Source organism: Cupressus sempervirens, chromosome 9 (assembly GCF_028749045.1).
Source record: "Cupressus sempervirens isolate cs-2001-9-10 chromosome 9, ASM2874904v1, whole genome shotgun sequence".
Lineage (NCBI taxonomy): Eukaryota > Viridiplantae > Streptophyta > Pinopsida > Cupressales > Cupressaceae > Cupressus > Cupressus sempervirens.
The window spans coordinates 508692496-508702786 of record NC_143126.1 but is presented as its reverse complement, the minus strand read 5'-3'; the positions used below and the strand labels follow the sequence as shown (position 1 = coordinate 508702786).

Below are 10291 nucleotides of genomic sequence, written 5' to 3'. Positions count from 1 at the left end.
CTCATTTCATAGGTCTCAAATTTATGAAAAGAATTAGAAATGCTTCTAAAATAGGAAATCTAGGAACAAAAAATGACTAATTGTTCCCCACAATCCAAGAAGCTAAATTAAAAAAGCAAAAAAGTACTTTAGTAAAACATGGATAAGAAGTCTATATGATCTCCATATTTCTTTGCATTGGCCCTAAATCTAAAACAACCCCACTAATAATTAAAACAAAAACACATGTTCTTGTGTCCTTGAAAATATACACAAACTCCTTAATTTCCTAAAAATTCCTAAATTAACAAAAATACATAGAAATCATATAGTTACATTGAACCTACATTGAAGGAATATCCTTGTTGGCTAATAAAAAAGAGACGTGTGTCCCTTTCTTCCTCTATTTTTCATGTTTCTTCTTTGGGGCTGCTAATCTCATAGGGGCTTAACTTATTGTTATATGACCCTAAAAGAAGACCCATGAGAATCATACATGTCTCATCCTAGTAGCACCTTTCTCACCATACACAATTCATAGAAAGGGACATAAAGATAAAATCTAACTTTAGACTATTATTGTGACTATATTTCCTCAATAATGCTAGCATAAGATATGGGTTATAAGATGTATACTAAGTTGGGTAGTGGTTAATAGTTTTTTGAAAAAGGATGGAAGCAATTTTGGAATAAAAAAGTGATGATGTAATGTAGTTTAAGGGACCCCCTTAGCTCCTATTCATTTTTCTATTATACTTATAACCCACATGCATTGCGTCCATTAGTACATCTAAGCAAGACAACATACATGCACTGACTCCTCAAATATTAAGTGTAGTAATTAATATGTCTTACTACTATTTCTCCATTTTTGTATAACACATTGAAATCACACATTAAGATAATCATAGATCGTAAGAAGTATCTAGTCACACAATTGATTAAATGTTATCTTGCAAAATGTTAAAATTGATCAATACAACAAACTATGTGTAATCATTCATGTATCATGGTTACCAAATGCAATAATACGTTGCCACATATATAGCCTATCAGTACATCTAGTGAATACATATACATGTGTGGTGAGATCAAAGTCATATACTTGTTATAATTTTATCACATTGATATAGTGTAACATCTACAGAAGATGCATGTGATGACCAAAATATATAGTTGGACTTGTAACACCAAAAAATATATTGACCCATGTGTCATAATGAAGACAAGAAAGGTGAAGTGGGGCTTAACATTTTCCTTATGATGTAGATGTTGATACTAATTGTTGATGTCTATCCTCTCATACATATCCTAGCATATAAATCATTTATTCCAAGTCCAAGGTGAAGAAATAATAGCAAGTCCGATAAGGATCATCTTAAACCCATGATCAAATTTGCTCTTGAGCATCATAAGGTCAAATCTATGTTATGTCCATAAATTAGATCTAAATGTAAACTTAATGGATTTGTCTTACAATAAGAAATAAATAATTTACAAACAAATATGAACTAAGTGAATTTGAAGTAATTGATTGATTATTATTCAAAGCAACTTTATAAAAAAATTGGCTTATATATAGGGTTGAAAATTGCATATTTCTTTGTTTTATTTTAGGTTTTGGATTGGGTTTGATTAGGTTGTCTCAAATGCAATGATTGATATATAGGTGGTGTATATATATAATAGTCAATCAATTACTTCAAATTCACTTAGCTCAAATTTGTTCGTAAATTATATATTTCTTATCATGAGACAAATTCATAAAGTTTACATTTAGATCTAATTTATTGGCATAACATAGATTTGACCTTAAGATTCTCAAGAGCAAATTCTATCATAGGTTTTAAGATGATCCTTATCCAACTTGCTATTATTTTTTCACCTTGAAATTGGAATAAATGATTTATATGCCAGGACATGTATGAAAGGATAAACATCAAAAATTAGTATCAACATCTACATCGTAAGGAAATTGTTAAGCCCCACTTCACCTTTCTCGTCTTCATTATGACATATGGGTCAATTTTTTTTCCAATGTTACAAGTCCGACTATATATTTTGATCATCACATGCATCTTGTGTGGATGTTAGGCTATATCAATGTATCAATCATCCCATTTGAAACAACCTAATCAAACCCAATCCGATACCTAAAATAGAATAAGGAAAAATGCACTTTTCAACCCTCTATATATGCCAAATTTTTATAAAGTTGCTTTGAATTAGGGACCAATAATGAGAAGCCATGAATACCTGTGCATTATAGGATAGCAAAACGTTGGAATCACACTTCTCCATCATGTTTGGAAAGGCCAACTTGAGAATCCTAAAAATATACCACTTGTGTGGCCTTCAAGAAAACAGTGGAGGAAAGCAATTATTCCAGGGTTTCCTCCTGTTCCTCATCCTCATCTGCCACGCAATGGACAAGTGTTCGTAGCCCAATTGTGATTCTCATTTGCCCATCGATTTAAGCCACTTGTATTGGAAATTGGGTCCTACGATTCTTCGAAATATCACAGAAGAAAAGTTAAAAGAATGTGGGTCATGGTGGGAGGAATCCAGCGTTTTAATTCATGTTGAATCTAATGTTCCGCGTACCATATTATTTTGCATTATACCTTGCTTAATTCGGACTTCTGGATAAGTTCTACTGTCGTGGACTTCAAAAAAGCGTTTAAAATCATTCCAAAAGGAACACCGTTGACAAACCCTATTAATAAGTATTCTCGTACCATGCTACAGCCGTCATGCTTTTGCCAAATACCTTCATCTGATTGCCCCTTGGTCTGCATTCTCTTTTTGGGTTTTCCTGTGGGTATATTCATGGTATAGGAGTTTTGAGTCTTTGCAGCTTTTGCAGGTCTTGCTGTCTTCTTTCGGTTGAAATTTCTGGGAGTTTGGTGTCAAAGTAGGTTAAGGTTGTGGGATTTTTTGGGGATCCGGTCAAAACTTTGGGATTTTTATAGCATCTCTGAGATTTGGAGAGGCACGGTCTTTGTCAGTTATAGGAGTTCTGTGATTTCAATTAAATTAAAAGATGGCGATTATAACAAGAGTGGGGAGCATCTGTGCTACATCTTATGAGCGATCTCTGCATTTTCCTTCACAAATTGTAGGATTGCAGATTGATTCGGTGCGGGTGTCTTCCTCTTTGCCTGTTGTGAATAATTTGGGCCTGCGGTTAAGGGCCCCTCTTCTAATGAAGTTGCCCCTTCAGAGGCAGGGGATTGTTGGCGCGCTGGCCAATCATGTAGAACGTGCAGTGGAAATTGTCCAAGATGTTGGAAAATTTGGAATCCCTGTGAAAAAGGTAAGGTTTTCATTCCATCCATCTACTTTTTAATTTCCTTCTTGTTTATTTTGTGCATGCCTGCTATACTCAATCAATCCTAGCCAAGAGTGAGAATGCTAGTGGTAAAAGCTATGTAAGAATTTTTGGCATTTGTTTGGCAGCGTATTCAATAACCCATCAACTTGTAGATCGTATTGTATTTCATGAATTTTCTTTACTCCGATGATAATCACGAAATATGATCTAAATTGTTGATCCTAAAGCTTCTTAGACAAAAATTTAATTTTCAATCATTGTCATTCGTCCAGGCTATGAAAATATGATGTCTATTGTTGGTCCTAATGTTGCTAGCGTTATATCTGTGTGTATCGTTGTTTCAATCTTGGCTGAAAGCTTTCTGACGTAGGGAAGTGTTTAAGATGCAATTTGACATCCTTCTTCCATCATGGTGAAGTTTGGTTACAGCATAAGCCCTCTATCCCAATCTCCGAATTGCACGAATAAGTATTCTTGGGTTTTATATTTTTGGTGCAAAATTCTGAATTCTTGATTTTATAATCCTAGAATTTTTTGTATCCAAGTATGTCCACAATTAAAATGCGTTTTTTTCTGTTTATTTTTATCCATCCTCGTGTTAGATTCTACAGCTTGGTCTCATACATGTCTCTCTTGGTGGGGATCTAAAAGAGACAAATTCCCTTTACTTGTACTTGTTTATGACAGATACAATTAAAGGATCTCATGGGCTTTGGTATTCTTGCCGTTAATGGCGAATCTTTGGAAATGATGCACTAGAGGTGTATGTGATGCCTCCTTATCTTTACCTTTAGGTATACAATTGAAGGATCTTATGGGCCTTCGTACTTTTTGATCTTTACCTTTAGGTATACAAATGAAGGATCTTCTGAAAATGATGCATTTAGATAGGCCCTTGAGATGCCCTACTTATTTCTTGATCAGGAGAAATATCATTGTTTCTTTGCAGGACCTAATATGATTATTTGTTAAGTGAAAGTAGAAATAAATAATAGAATCAGATTTTTTTTAAGCCCTTGAGACTGCAATTTTAATCGAGTTTCTTTAAGCCCTGAAGATCCTGCATGTTCTGTAATCCCCAGGGACTTTTTGAGCTTCTGTTATTTTCACTGGCAGGATGGTAAACATTGACGTCTAGCCATGAGATGGTTCTGATCTGTTTAATTTGTTTCTGTTTTGCAGCACTTGCCTTTCTATGTAATGCTTCCTGTAGATACGGTATCGATTCACAATACCTTGAATCATTGCAAGGCAATTCAAGCAGGCTTGCTTACCTTAAAAACTCTAGGTGTCGATGGAGTGGTTATGCAAGTATGGTGGGGAATCGTGGAGGGAGATGCTCCAACAAAATATGATTGGACAGCATATTTAACTTTGGTCAAATTGATCCAAGCTGCAGGCCTGAAAGTTCAAGCTTCAATGTGTTTTCATGGTTGTAAATACAGTAACCAGAAATCTGCTATAGCTCTTCCATCATGGGTCCTTAAAGTGGGTGACAGTGACCCAAACATCTTCTTCACAGATCATTCTGGAAACCGCTATAAAGATTGTTTATCTCTTGCTATTGACGATCTTCCACTATTTGAAGATCGTTCACCACTTCAGATGGTATCCGACATGCTCAAGAGCTTCAGAGCGACATTTTCAGAGTACATTGGGAATACTATAGTGGTAAGTAATCCATCTTTTGAATGTACCTACATATTCAGTTTGTGAGGATATTTTCAGTTTGCCAGTAAATTTATTTCTGTGTATTGATCCTGATATTGCTATCAGGATTCAACTGTGTAGTTCTTTTTGTTGACCCATGTTTCATAGTTCTTTTTGTTGACCCATATTTCATAAGTTGTTGGGTTCTAGTGTACCAGTCAATATGAGAGATGGGTTCTTGGGTTAATGAGTTTGACCCAAAAACTACATAATTGAGTCTTGATAGCAATATCATAATTTGACTTACAATAAAAAATATCTCTTACCATCTGTGTATTTATTTCAACTTTTCTTTTGAATTGTATCATGAAACGATCAATGTCTGTTGTTTCTTATCAATGGATTTGAAAATTCTCTTACTAGTTAATGTCCTGCTTATGTAGGAAATATGTGTTGGTCTTGGTCCTGATGGTGAACTTAAGTATCCTTCTTTCCCATCAGACCTGTGGAAATTTCCTGGAGTAGGAGAGTTTCAGTGCTACGACAAGCATATGCTAGCCAACCTGAAGCAGCATTCTGAGGAAATGGGTCAGCCTTTATGGGGTCTGGGAGGCCCTCATAATGCCCCTTCATATTGCCAATTTCCTCAAGAGGGAGGTTTCTTCACAGAGAATGGTGGATCATGGTATTCTTCTTATGGAGATTTTTTTCTTTCATGGTATACTTCACAACTGCTTAATCATGGAGATCGCATGCTCTCCCTAGCTGCAAGTATCTTTGGGGATGACGAAGTAGTCATAGCAGGAAAGCTTCCTGCAATTCACTGGTGGTACAAGACAAAATCTCATGCGGCAGAACTTACTTCTGGATTCTACAATGTAGAGGGCCGAGATGGTTATGAAGCTTTTGTAGAGATGTTTGCCAAAAATGCATCCCTAATAATTTTACCAAAGATGGATGTCTCAGATCTTGAAAATCCTATTGAAGCAAGTTGTAGTCCAGAGTCACTTTTTCTTCAAATTCGAAGGGCAAGTCATAAATATGGAGTTCCAGTTGCAGGTGAGAATTCCTTCCCCTGCTATGACAGCGCTGCTTACAGAAGGGTTTTAAACAATGTTCATAGCCAAGCTTCAACCAGCCTACCTGCTTTGACATCTTTTACCTTTTCGAGAATGGGTGCATCACTGTTTTCTCCACAGAACTGGCGGCTGTTTGTTAACTTTTTTAGGAACATTGATCGGTATGCATCAGTGGTTGATGAAAGAGATCTTCCTCTAGAAAATCAGGAAGCAGTATCTAGCAGTTTCTCTAATATGGGGCAGCAGCTTGTTCAGGTATAATCGTTAGTCCACGGACCTCAAACAGTCTATTGTCACTAATTTGTATTTGTAAGATTATTGACAACTGGTCTTAACACGGATTCAAAGAAGTCGGAATGGATATGTTAAGTTTTCGACCAGCTTTTATTGTAATTAACGATTATTTATCTATCTCCTTGTGCTCTCATTCATTGATATTGTGAGAAGAACTTGAAAACATAGAAGCATAAAGTGATAAAATCTGCAAACTAGAGGGCAAGGTTTCTTAGAAGAATGGAAAAAGTCTGATTTAAAATAACTTTAAAAATTGAAGGATATATCTACAGCATAGATATATTTGATGAAATAAGTTGCTATGCACACAGAGTTGTGACAACCAACACCCTAAAAACACACACCTGAAATATATAGCAGCAAGAAAGAAGATGAACAGAAAACTGATGCAAAACTTTATAAATTGTTTTTATCATCCAAAACAAAATTTTATTGCAAAAGTAAGAGTCTCTTGGCTTCACTTTACAACTATTGTCAGACCTGCAACATGGTGCATTTGCAGCCAGAAATAGCTTCCCAAACCTTCACGTGAAGTCTCCCCAAGACTCCACAAAACTCCTTTCCTTTCCCCCCGCCAACCCCCAGCCCAAAAGCCCCAAAATAAAAATATACACACAAAAGAAAATTGTAGTACCCAATCTCCAAATGGTTACGCAACCTGTATGTAACGTCCCATCAAGGGATCCAAAAGAACTAACTTATTGTTTTACTAAGTTTGTTAAACATTTTTTTTTTTTAAACATAACATATAACAACAATCATAAAGCAGCGGAAGCAATAACATACAATCATACATAAGCAAACATAACAGATTATATTCTTTAAGGATCTCAAGACGTTGAGTCACATTTAAATTTAAATAATATCAAATCTAATAAATAACACATCCATATGAAAGTACAACTATAAGTCCAATTCATTTAAATAGTATACATTTGTTTTGAATGCCACTTGGCAATAAATTATAATGCACAATAATTCATTGTACATGTCACAGGGTATGAGAGGTTGAAAGAATATACATTTATAAAAATAGATTACATCATTCCTTTTGGATCCATGAAACAAAGTACAATACAATAAGTGAAATCATCCATCATAAAGATATAACCATCCATCATAATACATAAAGATAGAATGAAAAGAAATGTAGACAAGGAACTCTAGCCACGGCATCAATCGACGGATCTCAATGGTAAAAGTAAAAAGCACTACCACCCGATCTCATGGTAATCCAAAAAGGTCCACTCCCACGGCGCTGAGGAGATAGTCTCAAGTCCCAAACAGGGTAACAATCCCAAAATCAAAAGTAATCTCTATGTCAAGGAAACCCTAAAAGTAATCTAACTCAAAAGTTTCAAGATAAATTGACATCTAGACCCAAAGGTAAAAGACGACACGTAGGGAATCTACTATGCAATGTCATCGCACGAATCAACGCTAGAGTTACCTTGACAATCTAACTTGACCCCGACCCCCTAGTGACTCTATGCGACACTAGTGTCCTTTCGTACTGACAAGGCATACTAACGATGCATAGTGGCAACTAAGCGTTCTCTCTACTCCTATCCTAGTTTGTACTAGCACTCGAAGCATGGGTAAAAACATACAAAGACTCTTATTGGGTTCATTTTACTCTCATTTACTATAGTGTTTTCACTTATTAAACAACTTACAATGGGTTACTCTAGCAGCCACTTTGGGCCCCGACCTCCTATGCAAGCCACTTCCCAACATTACATATAGATAACCTACCCTAAGCTCATAAAAATATAAATCAAATAATCAAAAATTTCACCTTAGTCCTATACAAGTGACTGAAAAGTATCAAAAGATAATTCACAATAACACATCAGTTCTTTACAAGCAACTGGAAAGCATCCCAAAAATATTGATCGAAGACTCAAAAGGTTAAGTCAAATATGTCATAACATCCATCACGTTACCCCACAAGGACACTAAAAGCAATAACAGACAATAAAACCAAACTCATCATAGAGTATACCAAACACATTACCATGGTTGAGTTTAAAAGATCAATTCATCATAATATCACAAACACAGAACTGTCAAGCCTTTGGTAGACATTCTAAAACTGGTCAACACTCTAGTCAATCCAAACTCAAAACATAGATAACATACAGATAACATAGTAGTTTCATAGTTTGGTTTGATTTTGAAAACATAGTTGAATTAACAATAAGATTAAGTTTTCGTTTCAATGTATGTCTCAAGTAGAGAAGATTCACAGTTTACCCTTACAAATTAACCCATTTTTATATTTGAATAAAATGCACAATTACCCTAATTTGATTTTTAAGTCAATTATTCCAAAATAATTTAAGGATAATTATTTATTAAATTATTAAAATAATAATCATTGATTATTAAATAGAATACTCACAATCCCATTAAAAATCAATTTATCAAATAATAATAACAATAAATATAATCAAACATAATTAATTGATATTTATCATTAATTCAAAATAACTTCAATATTAATCTAAATTACTAAATTAATAACTATTAATTAAAATTCTTAATATTTAATATTTATTAATAATTATTAATTTAAGAAGTATTAATAAAAATTATTAATAAATTTTATTAATAAATAATAATAATAAATGATTAATAAATACTAATTAACATTTAAATTTACAAAATTTAATAACAAATTTTTAAAAAATACAAAACACAATAATCATGCATTTAAGGCCCGCCGACCTAGAAAGTCATGCAGCCTGCTTTATATGCTGCCGCACAGTGGGCATGTGGCTACAACAACAGTAAATACTATTGTTGCTACCGTAGTCCACACTACGGTCAGCATTGTCTTAAGTGAGGGCATGGATGGAGGTGGGGTAAAACCTGCCTCCCCTCCATTATATATATATAGTTTTTATTTTATTTTTAATTTATTTTTAATTTTTAAATTTTTTTTTAAAATATAAATTTTGCTATATAACAATCATTTCTTTAATACAAACAAAATTCCTCTCCAATACATAACTTTTAGTAAATAAATATTTATTTTTTCATATGTTCTATCAAACACTCTGATAGAAAGAATATAACTAACTAATCAAATTTTTAATTTAAAAATTTCATTTCGTTCAAAACCCTTCCCAGTTTAATTTTCAATTTTAAAACTATTGAAAGAGAGTTCTAATGATATTTTAATCTACAAAAGAAACCCACATGCATACCAGTAATTCCAAGATACAGTATTGAAAGATTCGTCACAAAGAAATTTGGATAAACAATTCACAATCACGAAGAAGACAGGAATATTTAAATAATGTAATTAACTGGGTGAGTCAAAACACAAGAATCTACCTGGTTCTGATGCTAAAATCGCAAACACCTAAAAGATTGTAAGAGAAATTTCTTCTCTCAAAACCTTCTCTCTAAAAATTCCTCCTCCAAAATTCCCAGTCCTCCAAAACTTTAATTATTTTTTTTGAAAATGGACCCTAAACTGATGATTAGGAGTTCTCTCCTAAATTTGGAGCACTAATTGTGCGAACACTCGAGGGAACTCCTTGATCACAACCCTTTAACTCTTTATTATATTTTATTTTATGTTTTCATGCAGGCTTTTTGCAATATAAAATATCTTTATTAAATTTATTTGCTTTCTCTTTTTAATTAATTTATTATATTTTAATCTCATATTATTACGCTCTCAAAATAGATTATAATTTTATCTTTAAATTTAATTCTTTTTTTAAACTAATTTTTCAATTAATTAAATATTGAAATTATTTTAATAATTTTCCATTAAATTAAATCATTATTTAATCTTTTAATTTGACTTAATTAATAGAAAAATCACCAATGACCTAAAAGATGAAATATGAAAACCCATCATAAAACACCACATACAAGATCAAAATCAAGGGTTAAAATCACGAATTTACGTCATACGACGAATTCGGAAGGGTAATTA

General features: G+C 33.5%; 1 protein-coding gene across 2 annotated transcripts; it reads left to right on the top strand.

Annotated features, from left to right (window-relative positions):
• Window positions 1-2729: 2729 nt before the first annotated feature.
• LOC149539579 (inactive beta-amylase 9-like) lies at window positions 2730-6453 on the top strand. 2 transcript variants are annotated; one of them, XM_089800810.1, is made up of 3 exons: window positions 2730-3295; window positions 4496-4984; window positions 5407-6453. In XM_089800810.1, exons 1-3 carry the CDS (start codon window positions 3023-3025, stop codon window positions 6301-6303), a joined length of 1659 nt encoding a protein of 552 aa, XP_089656936.1. In that variant the 5' UTR covers window positions 2730-3022; the 3' UTR covers window positions 6304-6453. The 2 variants fall into 2 exon arrangements, with proteins under 2 accessions (XP_089656936.1, XP_089656937.1); XM_089800811.1 differs by having other exon boundaries at window positions 2730-4107.
• Window positions 6454-10291: the final 3838 nt, after the last annotated feature.

Bases quoted from the DNA above. Each gene is read 5' to 3' on its own strand.
- LOC149539579 (XM_089800810.1), top strand. From the start codon at position 3,023: ATGGCGATTATAACAAGAGTGGGGAGCATCTGTGCTACATCTTATGAG. The intron at 3,296-4,495 runs GTAAGGTTTTCA...TCTGTTTTGCAG, and splicing joins TTGGAATCCCTGTGAAAAAG to CACTTGCCTTTCTATGTAAT. The intron at 4,985-5,406 runs GTAAGTAATCCA...CTGCTTATGTAG, and splicing joins ACATTGGGAATACTATAGTG to GAAATATGTGTTGGTCTTGG.